Source organism: Pan paniscus, chromosome 4, assembly GCF_029289425.2.
Source record: "Pan paniscus chromosome 4, NHGRI_mPanPan1-v2.0_pri, whole genome shotgun sequence".
In the NCBI taxonomy this organism is placed as follows: Eukaryota; Metazoa; Chordata; class Mammalia; order Primates; family Hominidae; genus Pan; species Pan paniscus.
This window is the reverse complement of record NC_073253.2, coordinates 7,980,407-7,995,639: the sequence shown is the minus strand read 5'-3', so window position 1 is coordinate 7,995,639 and position 15,233 is coordinate 7,980,407. Positions and strand designations below refer to the sequence as shown.

Genomic DNA, 15,233 nt, shown 5'->3' with positions numbered 1-15,233 from the left:
ATATTTTGTATTTTCTAATAAGTGCATTTAAGGACATAAATATTCTACTAGTTACTGCTTTTGCCAAATCCCACAGCCTTTAATTCATAGCTACTCATTATAACTCTTTTCTAAAAAGCCTATACTTTCAATTTCCATTTTCTTTTAATACTAAAAGTAACTCAGAAGTCTGAATTTTAAATTCCACAAGAATATTATTTTTGGTTGGTTCTTGTTATTTCTAATTTCATTTGATTTTATCAGAGATTGTGGCCTCTATTATTTCACTTTGACAATTTATTTTTCTTCTGGGATGTGATAAATATGCTCAACTTCTATGTTTTATGAGTTTTTGAAAATTCTATGTGTTTTTTATGCTGGTAACAAAGTGTTTCTCTAAATATAACTATTGAAGGAACCTTATGAGTTAGTCAAATCCCTAATGGGCTGGCTTGCTTGATCTGTCAATGTTAGAATATATTAACATTTCCAACTAGGAGTGTAGGTTTGTCCATGTATTTGAACATTTTAACACTTTCTGCTTTATTTATTTCAAAGAGACTCTGAAGTGCATAAATATTTATGACTTAAAATTTTGTTGCCTGAATCATAATAAAAATCTTTTTTTTTAATGCTGAATACTTTTCATTTGAATTCTTTATTGTCAGGAATTTATATTATTGATATTTCCTTTATTCTATAAGCTGTTTCCTGGAATAGCTGTTCTATATCCTTTATTTCCAACCTTTCTCATTTTATTTCGGCTAGATCTCCTACACGTGGTGTAGATTTGGCCTTTGGTTTGTAGCCCCAATCTTTTAGCCTCTTTCCATGAATAAGACATTTTTATCCATTCACAAATATAAAATTTGTTAATATTTGATCAATCTTTCTATCTTATTTTCTTAAAATGTTGGGTAGAATTCACACACAAATAATCTGGGTGTGAAGTTTCCTTTGTGGGAAAAATTTTTAAAACAAATTCAATAAATAGATACATGCACAGTTAAATTTTCTATTTGTTTCAGCTTTTGGTAAATAGTCTTTTCAAGAAACTCATTTTATCTAAATTGTAAATCTGTTTGGCCTCAAGTAATTTATGGCATTTCATATATATCCTGTTAATATCTATAGAGTCTGTAGTGAGTCCTCTTTTTTCCCTTAAATTGTTAGTTTGGGTGCTTTGTGATTTTCTCCCTGTTTTTCTTTCTTCATCAGTCTTGCTAGTGGTTTAGGAATTTTCAAAGTCTTTTTCAAAGAGCCATATTTTGGCTTTATTAATTTTCACTACTGATGGTTTTCTATTTTATTGATTTATTCTTTTTAGTATTTATGCCTTTCTAATTGCTTGATTCTAAATTGCTCATCTTTTTCTGCTTCCTAAGATCGAAATTTGGACAACTGATTTTTAACTCTTTCCTCTTTTCTAATTTTAAAGCATTTTAAAGCTACAAACTCCCCCCTAAATTGCTGCTTTAATTGCAATCCCACACATTTTGATACATTACGTTTTGATATTTAAACATTTTTACATTTCGCTTGTATTTCATATTTGACTCCTGGGTTAGAAGCATATAGTTTAACACTAAAATATTTGGGGATATTTTAAAATATTCTATTGTTAATGATTTCTAATTTCATTTTAGTGTGGTTAGATGTCAGACTATATGATTTTTTTGTCCTCATATTTGTTTCTGTATTTTCAAATTTATGGAGATGCTTTTATGGCCTAGTATAAGTAACATCTTTGTAGGTTAATGTTCCATGTGCACTTTAAGTAAACAAGTATTTTTCAATTCAGTTTAGTGTTTTATGAAACATTAATTAGTTTTAGGAAGTTGATAATGTTGCTCAGACCTCCTATATATTCCTATTGGTATAATAATAATAACTAGAAAAGAGATACTAAATATCTAATTGTGACGTAGATTTGTCTCTTTTTTTCTTTGATTTTGTCAGATATGCATAAGATGCTTTTATGGTCTACTGTAGGTTAAGTGCTTTCATATCTGTCTTTTATAGATCTGTTATTAGGTATAAGCACATTTTATGATTTTATGCCTCCTGGTGAAATGACCTTTTTATCATTACTCACTATCTATATTTATCTCTGTTAATATTTCTTGCCTTCATAACTACTTTGTCTGATATTAATATATGTATAGTAGCCTCCTTGTGCTTATTGTTTACATCAGATACGTTTTCCATCCTTTCACTTTCAAGCTACCTAACTTGTATTTAAAGTGCATCTCTTGTAGAGAGTATATGGCTTGGTCATACTTTCCTTTGGAGTATTTAGTCCTTTCCCATTTATAATGTTTGAATTTAATCTTACCCTCTGGCTATCTATTGTTTATTTGCCCCATTGCTTTTATTTGTATAGTGTGGTCTGTCACATTTGTTGCTACTATTTCAAACATACCATTTTACTATCTGTTTTATATTTGTCTCATTTATTTTTGTTTTTCTGTTCTTCCATTATTATTTTATTAATTAAATATTTAAAAGTATTTTTCATTTCCTCTTGGCTTTTTAGCTATCCTTCTTTTATTTTTAGTGATTGCTCAAGGCTTAATACACGCTGTCCTAACTTATCATTAGTTATTTGGCATTAATATTGTGCCACTTCAAAAATACATGACACAACAATTTAATCCCATTCTCATAAGAATTCTCAGTATATGTCACATGTCATTGTTTTTGCATCAGATCACCTGTTGTCTTTTAGAGACGTGAAAAATAAATACATTGTCTTTTATACTCTCTCATAAAGTAAGCATGTCCAATACTTTCCATTCCTTCCTTAGATTCCTGTTTCCTTCTGACATAATTTCACTTTAGCTTGAGGAACTTCCATTAGCATATCTTGTAGGTTTGCTGGTGATGAATTCCCTCTTTTTTTACTTGCAGAATGTATTTCATCTCGACTTTGAAAAGGAATATTTGAGTTGAATGTTTAATTCAGGGTTCATCATGTTCCTATCAGTGGTTTAAAGATGTTCAAGTGTCTTTTGCTTTCCATCATTTCTGATAAGAAGGCAGCCATTTATTCTGTCATTGATCCCTTGTATGTAATGTCTTTTTTTGTGGGTGCATTTAATGTTTTTCTTTTTTCTGGTTTCCAGAAGTGTGACTATAATATGCCACATGTGGTTTCCTTCATATTTATCCTGCTTGATGTTCATAGAGATTCTTGCCTTTGGAGAGTGATGGATTTTAACAAATTTAGGAAAATTTGTCACTAAGTGTGTTGGTAATTTCTTGTTTGCTTTCAAGTATATTTCTATCCATCTCTTAGAGACTTCATTTCACAGACTCTTTGTCAAATGTCTCTAGCTAGTTTGGCCGATGAGAACTGGTGGGAGACTGGAAGGCAATGGAAAGAAAGAGATTGGGTATTTCTTTTACTCTCTACTTAGCAGCCATTTTCTGAATGGCCTGCAACTCCTGCCTTTTCTAAAATTCCAGATCCTTGTCAGACAACACCTTACGTTCTTCTAGCTCTAGCTTTGCATGGTTCTAGCATCTGCAAGAAAGCCCAGGAGCCTGGGTTTCTGCTAACAACACCTCTATCCTGTTTCCTTACAAGTCTAGAGGTGGTAGGAGGTTTCTTTTGTTGCTAATATCATGGCTAGTATACTATCCCCTATTTGGTTTATCAGCTTTTCTCTCATTCTGTAAATACTTCTTTTTATTAAATTCCCTTTCGGAAATACCTAAGACAATTTGTTTTCTTTATTGGAGCCTAATCCATTAACTAGATAAAGCTTTCTCTGGGCACTATAATATCATTAATAGTTAGGTAGAAACCTAGGGAAGAACTGTAACAGTGACTTCCCCAAATTCCTTCCTTTTTCTTTTGAAAATAGCAAAAAAAGGTTTTTACTTGAAGTATTTATCATTAGAAGTATTGAGCAAATATGTATATATTCCTTGGGTTATGCCATACTCTAATTTTTTTATAAATGGAACAAGGGATTATGGAATTATATTGGCCTTCAATTAAACACATATCAACTGATTTAGAGACAATTATGTGTTAATCTACTAACAAATCATAAGGTTTATTTTGTGAATCAGAGTTTAAATAATGGATTCTTGTACTACAATGAATTATATAGGCCTTTGTTTCCTAAGATGCATTTCAATGTTTCTTTTTTTTTGAATAATTATTCCACCATGAAGAGAGTTGACAGAGACATTCTGAAGTCAGGTCAAATAGACCTAAAAAACAATAAGGGTATTAAAATGTGACTCTTCCTATTTTATAATAATATGCTGGACACAGTGAAGAGCATCCCAGAAGAGTTGTTAACATTTTTTTGTGAATGTATCTGATGACCACTGCTTACTCCTTCCTCAAATGTCAAAATCTATTAAGAGCTGATAAAGGAATAGAGTGTTACTAATAGAGCTGACTATCTGTTTGTGATTTGCTGTAACATATGACATGCCCATTTAAGCAGGGATGATCATTCTTAAGAGTATGTTGTGACACACAAAACTGACTAAAGAAGAAATGAAAAATATAAATAGGCTTACCTATAAAAAGTAAAGAGATTAACTTAGTAATTTAAAAAATCTACTTACAAAGAAAAATTCATGTGCAGATGGCTTCACTGATAAATTTTCCCAAACTTTCATTTCATTTTTAATTTTTTTTTGAGACAGAGTCTTGCTCTGTCACCCAAGCAAGAGTGCAGTGGTGCAATCACAGCTCACTGCAGCCTCTACTTCCCGGGCTACAGCCATCCTCCTGCCTCAGCCTACCAAGTAGCTGGGACCAATAGGCCTGTGCTGCCATGTCTGGCCAATTTTTGTATTTTTGGTAGAGAGGGGGTTTTGCCCCTTTGCCCAGGGGCTTTGCCATGTTGTCCAGGCTGATCTCAAACTCCTGAGCTCAAGCAATCCACCTGCCTCTGCCTCTCAAAGTGCTGGGATTACAGGTGTGAGCTAGCATGCCTGGCCCAAAACTTTGAAAGAAGAATTCATATCCATTTTTTACAAACTATTCCATAAAATGGAAGGGAAGGGAACAGTTCTTAACTCCTTCTGAAGCCAGTATCACCCTGACACCAATACCAAAGACATCACAAAAAAAAGTAGAAATCAGTATCTCTTATGAATGTGGATACAAAAATCCTTAACAAAATATTAGTCAATTGAATCCAGCCACAAGTAAAAAGGTTTGTATATCAATACCAAGTGGGGTTTACCCAAGAAATGTAAGGTTGCTTTAATATCTGAATATCAGTCAACCTATTAATAGATCACATTAATAGAATAGAAGAAAAAACACATTATCATCTCAATAGCTGCAGAAAATGGATTTGAGAAAATCCAAACTATTTCACAATGAAAACACTCAACAAACTATTAATAAAATGGAATTTCCTTATCTTGATAAAAGGTCACCATGAGAAACTCACAGCTAACATCATACTTAATGGTGAAAGGCTGAATGCTTTTCTCTTCAGATTGAATAAGAAAGGATGTGTGCTGTGGCTACTTCTATTTAACTTTGTACTGGAGGCTTTAACCAGGGAAATTGGGCAGGAAAATAATATGAAAGGCATCAGATTGTAAAAGAAGAAGTAAAACTATCTTAATTTGTAGGTGATATGGTCTTGCATATAGAAAAGTATGTGACAACCTGAGATTCAGACTTGGGGTGGCTCAAACTCTCACCAATATGCTCAACTTCAGGCTCTTCAGTATTCTAGTCTGTGGCATACTGGCATTTATGTTCAGATGGACCTCTCTTCCATCTGAGTTCTTATGGGCTTAATGCTTCTGTCTCCCAAAATCCATCTGTTGAATTCCTAACCCCCGGTGTGATGGTATTAGGGAAATGGGGCCTTTGGGAGGTGATTGGGTCATGAAGGTGGAGACCTCATGAATGGCATTAGTGCCCTTATGAGAATTGGCTGCAGAACTATTTCTTTCTGCCATGTGAGGATACAAGGAGAAGACAGTAGTCTGCAACCTGAAAGGGAGCCCTCACCCGATCCCACCCATGCTGGCACCCTGATGTCAGACTTTGGCTTCTGGAACCATGGCTTCTAAATTTCTATTGCTCCTAAGCTACACAGTCTATGGTCCTTTGTTAGAGAAGTCCAAATGGACTAAGACACCAGGGAACAACAAATACTGTGAGACAAAGTAATGGTTGGTCAAACGCTCTTAATTTTAACAATTTATCCTGCCTGTTCTGTCAAAAGCATGTTCAGGTCCATTAAGTATACCAAGATGTTGGTATAACTTAATCAATTTTAATTAACAGCCCAGTTGCAAAACTGCTTCTTTTTAACCCTGAAGCATAACTTATTATGTACTTATTGAAAAACAACCTCGAGTCTTCCCTGTCATGAGGCAAGAAAAATTACTTTTAGTGTTCATTTTTGACTTTGGTGCTTTATTCAAGTGCATTGTTATGGAATATGGAAGAGGATGATTCTGGACAAGGTCCTCCTTCCTTTCTGCTTTTTTTCCCAGTCAATGAATTGCTTAAAGGTGGCCCTGACAGGGGTGAGAAACACATTTATTGATGAGATAAGTCCAGTGGAGACACACATTCCCCTCAAAAAGCCTACCAAATGTATTAATTACAAGCCATCTCTCTGGGTAAATAATGATGTCTTTGGCATTCTATTGAATGTCATGACTTTCATGGACTCTTTCCTGGTTGACTTCATTTCCCTTACTTCCTCCCTAAAGCAAGCCTCTCATCAGCTCTCCACTCACATCTGTTGCGTGGGATTCAGTCAGAATGATAAGAAGCAAAGAAAGCAAACTTTTCTTTCAATTATAAGTTAGCATGAAATAAAAATTCCTCTTTTTTAAATGATAGAACTTCAAAATGAAAGGGAATTCAGTGAAAAAGAAAAGAAGAAAGAAAGAATCAAAAGTTGAAAGGAGGAAATGGAATTTAAATATTCATCACCATTACAGTAGCCTTTCTCTGATGAGAGGACTTAGCTTTGAGATGTTCTGGACACTTGAAGGTTCTGAGATGTGGGAAAGAAAAAAGAGATGATCTTTGGCCAAGTAAGAAGAGTTCTACCTTTACAGCAATGATAAGGGCTGAAGATCTGAATTTTCAGACACACTGTATTCCCCAGAAAGTACAGAGTCTTCTCTTCCTATACCCTCTACTCGGGGGAGCTTATCCCATCTCTTGGATTTAAATACTACATAGGTGTGGGTTTTTCAGACTGTATCTCCACCCAGCTCTGTAGAATCCATAGGAGCTCTAGGGGGTTCAACAGAAGTTCTATAAATTCTACAGGTCACAAACTCCCTTTTGTGTGAAACTTCAGCACCTGATGTGTAACACGCACATGTATCTAATGTCCAGAACTGAGCCCTTGAGTTTGCTGTCCCTCCCCAACCTGTGCCTGCCCCAGGATTCTCTCTGTGTAAATGGCAGCATTTTTTCCAGTTGTTCAGGACAAAATAAAACAAAATTAAAAACCCTGCAAAACTTACTTTCTCAACTCCTTATATCTAATCCAGCAGCAAGACTTGTCTACATCACTCTGTACAACCTATCCCAGGATTTGAACACGTTTTACCACCTCTAGTATTGAGTGTTGAAATAAGTAATGAAACTGATATTAGAGATCTGAGTAGAAATAATAATTCTAAGACATTTAACATTATAATTTGGTTTATTAATTTTTCTTAAGTAAAACATCATTATTCTTAGTTTTTCTTGGGCTAATGAAACACATGTTATTTACCTAAATTGTGCTAGAAAAAAATCCATCCTTGTTTTAACAATTGCCCTCATGACTGGTTAAACATAATCCATTTAGTTTGGCAGATAATATGAATGAAACTACTTAAAAGCAAAAAAAGCAATTCATGCTTGATCATTTTTGGTCTTTGAAGGTAGCTCATGTTTCTAATAAAGTTATACTACAGGGCAGACAGAGTGAGAGAGCAGCTCCAAAAAGAGGAGTCAACCAATAATTTAATTCTATCTATTCAAATTCTGAGACTAGAGCCAGATTCAATGATTATAGGCTGAATAAGGATCATGTTGGGCTCCCTTTCAGGAAAACACCTCCCTTTAGTGGTCCTTTCCAGGTAACAAATTTCTCCATTATTAGTTTTTCATTCATTCATTTACTCACTCACTCATTTAATTCTTTCCCTTTTTCAAAAACACATGAGGCAATTTACCACAAAAAAAGCTAAACAAATGAAACAAAGCAAAAGTATAATTAATGAGTTAAGAAAACAAAGTCAACAGAAGTGAGAGGCACCATTATTCTAACAAAAATGCCTCATAAAATACGGCAAAATGGTTTCTTTAAAGAGATGAGATAATAGGCAAGAAAGAGAGATTCCTGGTACATAGAAGGTATTCAAATCAGACTGCTGAGAGGTGCTGATGCTAAACGGCCCAGGAGAAACCAGGGACTAATACCTCTTGGTGTAGGATTGATGTCTACCCAAGGAAGGTGATGCTCCCAGGCATCTGACTAACACGAAATTAGAACTGAACTCTTGAATAAAGGCAGGGGCCCTGAAGGGCTGTCCCGCCAAGAAACAAGAAACAGAAAACCTCTCCACCAGTCTGGTAATTTTTAGGGAAGATAACCATCTGACTGGGGCCATAAAGAAAAGGTCAGTTTTGAAAATTGGGATCACCAATCTTGCTCCATGCCAATAGGTGTTGACCCAAATTCACTTGACCTCCTTAGTGCAGGAACCTTAGTCTAAGGATTTAATAAAATATTTTGACTTGAATTGGTGAATCCCAGAGATACCTGGCAAAGATACACTGAAATCTATCCCATAGTGATGCCATTACAACTCAGAACATACAAGACTACCATGGACCCAACTCCTTGCTGTTGATGAACGTACAGACAAAATTACAGATAATACAAGGACAGACTTAACAGATAGACTAAATGGCAGAATCACATATTTATCAACCCTAAGGAACATAATAAAATAAGTGATATTTCCACCAGGCATAGTGGCTCACACCTGTAATCCCAACACTTTGGGAGGCCGAGGCAGGCAGATTGCTTGAGGCTAGAAGTTTGAGACCGGCCTGGCCAACATGGTGAAACTCCATCTCTACTAAAAATACAAAAATTAGCTGGTGCAGTGGCAGGTGCTTGTAATCTCAGCTACTCAGGAGGCTGAGGCAGGAGAACTGCTTGAACCTGGGAGGCAGAGGTTGCAGTGAGCCAAGATGGTGCCACTGCACTGCAGCCTGGGTGACAGAGCAGAAGTCTGTCTCAAAATAATAACAAAAAAAAAAATAAAAGAAGTAATATTTCCATATAATATGTTTAAAATCTCCAAGTAGGCCAAGCGCGGTGGCTCATGCCTATAATCCCAGCACTTTGGGAGGCCAAGGCAGGCAGATCTTTGAGGTCAGGAGTTCAAGACCAGCCTGACAAATATGGTGAAACCCTGTCTCTACTAAAAATACAAAAATCAGCCGGGCGTGATGTTGGGCGTCTGCAATCCGAGCTACTCAGGAGGCTGAGACAGGAGAACTGCTTGAACCCAGGAGGCGGAGGTTGCAGTGAGCTGAGATTGTGCCACTGCACTGCACTCTAGCCTGGGTGACAGAGCGAGACTCCATCAAAAAAAAAAAAAAAAAGTCTGCAAGGAAAACAAAACAAAATTCCATAGGCAAAATATAAAATTATATATACAAAAAGGTTAGGTTTTAAGAACAACATAGACTTCTTAGATATGAAAACAATAATCATAAAGATTATAATCTCAATGTTGGGTGAAGAATTTATCAGAATGCAGACCAAAGAAATAAAAAGTGGAAACTGGCAGGAAACATGAAAACACCTGGAGCCCAGGATGAGAACACAATATGCAGCTACAAGAACTCCAGAGGAAAGAATAGACAATCGAGACAATCGACAGCAACATGTAAGAGATAGAGGCAGAGAATTTTCCAGAACTGAGCAGAGATATGTGTCCTCAGATTGAAAAATCACACCTAGTCACTTAGGTTGATGAAAACAAATACACTTATGGAAACAATATAGTGAAAATACCGCCCCCCGACCCCCAAGCAAAAAAGATACCTAAAAGCACTCAGAGAGGAAAGACAGACTCCCTAGAAAGGAATGTAATGAGACTGACAGAAATACTTCATTAACAAAAATAGAAGATGTAATGCCACAGAGTAATGTCATCATAATTCTGAGCGAAAATAAAAGTTAACCTAGACTTTTATGCCCAGTTAAACTATTATTCAAGAACTGTGAAATAAAGTAAAGAAATTTTAATATAAACAAAAAAGGCAGCTATTGTTACTCATAGACTCCCCCTCCAAAAACCCTAACAAATCATATACATCACCAAAAATATAAATAAATTTGAAGAAACGAATAATTTTTAAAAAGCATTGATGAGCAAATTAATTGGTAAAGAATGTGGCAGATTTAAATAAACATTGACTATAATTACTGTCAGAGCTAAAATCCTAGGAAATAATGACATTGAAGAGAGATTATGAATAACTTCAGAATGTATTGAATTAAGCATAAATGTTAAAATTCAATTCACAATTGCCAAGATATGGAACCAATGCAAGCATTCATCAACCAATGAATGGATAAATGAAATGTAGTGTACATACACGATGGAAAATTACTCTGCCATAAAAATAAAAGAAATAATATCTTTTGCAGCAACTTGGTTGGAGCTGGAAGCCATTATTCTAAGTGAAATAACTCAGGAATGGAAAACCAAATACTGTATGTTCTCACTTATAAATGGTAGCTAAGCTGTGGGTATGTAAAGGCACACAGAGTGATACAATGGACTATGGAGACTCCAAAGGGGGAAGGGTAGGAGAGGGGTGCAGGATAAACAACTACATATTGGGTACAATGTGTACTACTTGGGTGCTGAATGCACTGAAATCTCAGACTTCACCACTCTACAATTCATCCATGTAACAAAAACCACTTCTATCCCAAAAGATATTGACAAAAATATATAACATTAAAAACATGTAAATATATAATACATATTATAAATAATTATATATTTTATTCTTTAATATAAATAATATATATTGAAATTTTAATGATAATCATTAAAAGAAAGATATACATGATGCATATTCTATGAACTTTAATAGTAATCTTTAATGAAAAAAATATATATACTTCCTAATGAGTAAAAGAAATAAAAGAATAAACAGGCTTCTCTGCCTAAGGAGTAGCCATTATTTTATTTCTTTACTTTCTAATAAAGTTGCTTTTAATTTACCATAAAAAAAGAATGAAAGAACTTGATCAATCCATTAGAAATCAGAAAAAAGAAAAAAAAGGACCAAAGAAAAGCAAGGTAAATAAAACACAAAATAAAATGGTAGAAGTGGGTCCAGGCACATCAATTATAAAATCAAAATACAGATGACAAAATAAATATAGAAGAAATTAATATAAAGAAAGATATCAAATTGAATAAATAAAACCAAAATAAAAACAGGTATTGTTTAAAGGAAGCATACCCAAATAATAACAATCTAGAGGGTGGAAAATTGTATCTACAGTAAAGAGCACACAGGGTAAACATTTGCAAAAGTCTGGATTGTGGACACATGTGTGTTTATTATATCATACTCTGTACTTTTCTGTATCTTTGAAATATTTCCTAGCAAGATTTTTTTTAAAGAAAAAGAAAAAAATGAAGATATTAACATGAAAGAAAAATGAAGAAGTCACAGAACAAGAAGCCTGAGGCTGTTACAGCAAGTGCAGGTCTGGGGACTCCATTAGATGAGGCTGTGGATTTTCCTTAGAGCAAATGCAACCTGTGTGCACCCACAAAAATAATGGGTGATGAAGCTTGAGAGAATGAACATCCATGGGTCCTCATAAAGATGCAACACCACAGAAGAGAGACAAGAAAATCAAAGCCAAGCCAGCAAAGACATGACGAGGATGTGTTTCTTAAAAGTGAAATCCCATGAAACGTTTTTCCTGGTTCCTGGAAGTCTTTTTGTCTTCTTTGGAGGCATCTTTTAAAATGCCCCCAGTCACTCTCCCCATCCCCAGCACCTCCCAGTAGGTGACAGATCCTGTATTACTTATAATGTAGAGAATATAGAAATGCTCATCCAAAAGGAAGATGTAGAAAAATTAATGAATCTATCTATGTAAGAGCAACAATAAGGACCCATTCCCTGGGTAATATTTATTTCACGTATGTAGCTTTCAAAATGCTTTTCTGCTCTACCAGTCTATAAGCCAGTGTGTACTGGGATGGCTGTTTCTCTCCAGTACCATGGTACAGGCCTGACACTAAGGAGCTTAATTTGTTAACATTTGTTTGAATGGAAAACTGATAATGTTAACATTGGGAAATTTCACTGAAGATTCTGTAAGTCCTGAAGAAGGGCTCCTTTGGTCTATGTATTACACCTCCAATCATGGGGAGAGGAGAAGTCTACTGGAAACCCCTTCCATAAGGGAGCACATTGCTAAGGAACTGTACATACATGAACAAAACTTTTACCACTCTACAATTCATCCATGTAATCAAAAACCACTTGTATCCCAAAAGTGGTTTTTGGCTATTTGGCTCAGTGCCCAGAAGAAAATCCTTTGAAGTACAGAGGCGGAGAAACAGACAACTTCTTTGTAGTTTGCTCAGCACGTTCATGAGACAAAACGCTACTCAATCTAAGCAGTTTGAGTTGCCCACAAAGGCTGGCTGCACCGTGAGAGTTAAACGCAAGCAAACAATTGAATTCTACTAGATTGAAAATGGTTGCTTTGACCTTAACAAAATAGGTTAAGAAAGAAAAAAATATATGATCAGAAGGAAAAAAAAATCTATCTTAAAATTTCTTTCCATATCCCTAGTTATTAAAAGAAGGACAAGAATTTTCTTCAGATCGTAAAATGAGAATTAGCTTTCTTGAAGAAAGTCACCTGATTGGTCTTGAACTAATTAAGAAGGTGCAAGAGAAAGATGACCTAGGGATCATAAAGCGATTCGTTTTTCACCATTAAGTGGAACCAGAAGGAATTCACCTCGAAGCATGAAATGTGGTTTGCTCAGATTCTCCCATTTGTACCCACGTCTCTCCGGGGAGAGGTCGGCTGAACCTTGACCTATAACAATCAAAGACGGCTGCAGAGTGGATTTCAGAGAAGAGAGGGCCGTGTAACACACAGAACTTGGATAAAATGGATGGGTGGGCAAAGTGTGTCTTATAGTGAAAGGTCATGCCCTTTCAATATAAGATAATGGTATTTGTTTATTAGAAACCACATCTGGGGATTGCACTCTTTGTGGGTAAAGTTTATTGGGCTACATTTCCTAGACTGCGCATCAGAGTAATACCAACATCAAAACAAGAAGGTTAAATTGTTTTTTTCAATCCCTAGAAGTTTGAATCAACATGTCCACTTTGAAAATCCAACATTATGCTAAGGAAGACACATGGGGGCCACTTAACCTCCGAGGTCCTGGGTTACTCTCCCTTTACCATGACATTAAATCACCCCTCTGTCTAAACATTAGCATCCTTTCACACCTTTAAATATAACTGGGCTCCAGTGGAAAGGCACCCCAGGTGAGAATCCCAGTGGAAACCAGAAGTACTTACTTTGGCAGCACGAGAATCTGCACAATGAAGATGCAGAAGAATATGAGACAGGCACAAGTCACATAATATTTGAACGCTGGCAGTGCCGTGGCCCGGTACTGAGGGGGAGAAAGGAACCTGTGAGTGACAGTTCTCCAAGAGAAGAGCTGCACACAGTGCCCAGCAGCCTAGTTGTACCCAGAGCATGCACCACACTCAGAAATTGTGCAGATTGCAGCCAACGTGAGCTAAGGAGAAAGCCTGTTCATCTCAGCAATGAGTTTTTCCTTCCCCCACATGAACTGTGAAGGAGTGACTTCCAAGGACCACAGTTTATGAGTGGAACTGTTCTCAAACCCATCTATAAGTAACTGAATCTCTCTAGTAAGGAGAGAGGCACCTGACCAGAAGGTTGAGTGAGTGAACTGTGAATCGCGCCTGTGACCTGGGTCCCATGAGGGTCTGTTGTCTATGACTACTGAGGGAAAGGGCATGACTTCTCATATACTATCTTACTTTTGAATACTACTGAGGAAATGCAAGACATATTCATTTATTTTAGTATTTTATTTTATTATTTGTCTTAATGCTATTGAGAGGTGATGGGTAAAGTTTTAAGACTGAAAAGGTTTGCCAACTTGGTTCTTAGTTGGCTTGTTCTGAGCCTAGCCAATGGGATCCCCTTCCTTTCTCTCATCCAGTGCATTCAGCAGGGGCCCATGTGGTTCCCCATGCCATGAATAAGCTGACCAGCATTAGCTGCCTACCTAGGGCTGACCCTGCTTTACTTAGGCAGGATAAAAATTCCAGATAGGGCTATACTTATGATGCTGATGATGACCCCTGCCACATTCAGCACAGTGCCCTGCATTCCCTGCTTTCCCTGTACTAATCATTCAATCCACACAACAGCCCCTATTTTTGGATGAAGAAACTGTGGACTGGAACAATTGACTACAATCAGTGAGATACAGTGCATGGGAAACCAGGACCTTCACCAGGCTCTGAACTCAGACTCTCAACCATGAGGCTCAACTGCCTTACGAAAGGTTGTATGGTAAAATTAAAGGAAATAAAATTTTGTGCCAATGCCATTGAAACCTCCTGAAAATACTGTCAGGTTGCATTGGCTACATTTGCATAAACTTTCCCAGGTTATAGGGACACATATGTATTTCTGGGATTTTAGCCTCTCTGGTTTAGTGCTGCATGAGGGATATCTGAGGGGTCTCCAGAGATTTCTCTTCTGATAGCTCTTGTGACCTCTTGCCCTACCTCATGCTCTGAAGGGCAGGCTGGGGACAGATGGACAAAAACTGAGCTTAAGTCTTGCTGCTCTCTAAAATTTGCTTTAAAGTCGGCATCTGCAAATATGTGTACATGGGGAATGTAAAGCTGCATTTTTAAATGATCACTTTCTGTTTACTAGAATTTTGGGGGGTATATTTTGTGACTTAGTAGCCAGCATAATTTCCATGCTCATGAAGAAGCTACATTAGCATCATTGCTGAAATGTGATTACATTCTATGCACTCAATTAAATCCTTATCTTTTAACTTCTTCAGGCCTTTGTGCAGAGATATGAGTAGGAATTTCTTTGTGGTATTAACAAAGAAATGGACTTCTATCAGGAAAGAAATAATGTAGCAGCTAA

At 36.2% G+C, this 15,233-nt stretch overlaps 1 protein-coding gene and 1 long non-coding RNA gene across 5 annotated transcripts in view; one reads left to right on the top strand and one right to left on the bottom strand.

Moving 5' to 3' along the window:
* Window positions 1-15,233, bottom strand: part of ADCY2 (adenylate cyclase 2) — a 435,519-nt gene that overhangs the window by 87,151 nt on the left and 333,135 nt on the right. For all 3 annotated transcript variants that reach the window (XM_034959722.3, XM_034959723.3, XM_034959724.3), the window contains one exon: window positions 13,601-13,698. In XM_034959722.3, coding sequence (XP_034815613.1) covers window positions 13,601-13,698 — 98 coding nt within the window. The remainder of the gene's footprint in view (window positions 1-13,600; window positions 13,699-15,233) is intronic.
* Window positions 1-15,233, top strand: part of LOC117980208 (uncharacterized) — an 81,097-nt gene that overhangs the window by 11,864 nt on the left and 54,000 nt on the right. The gene's annotated exons all lie outside the window — the stretch shown is intronic.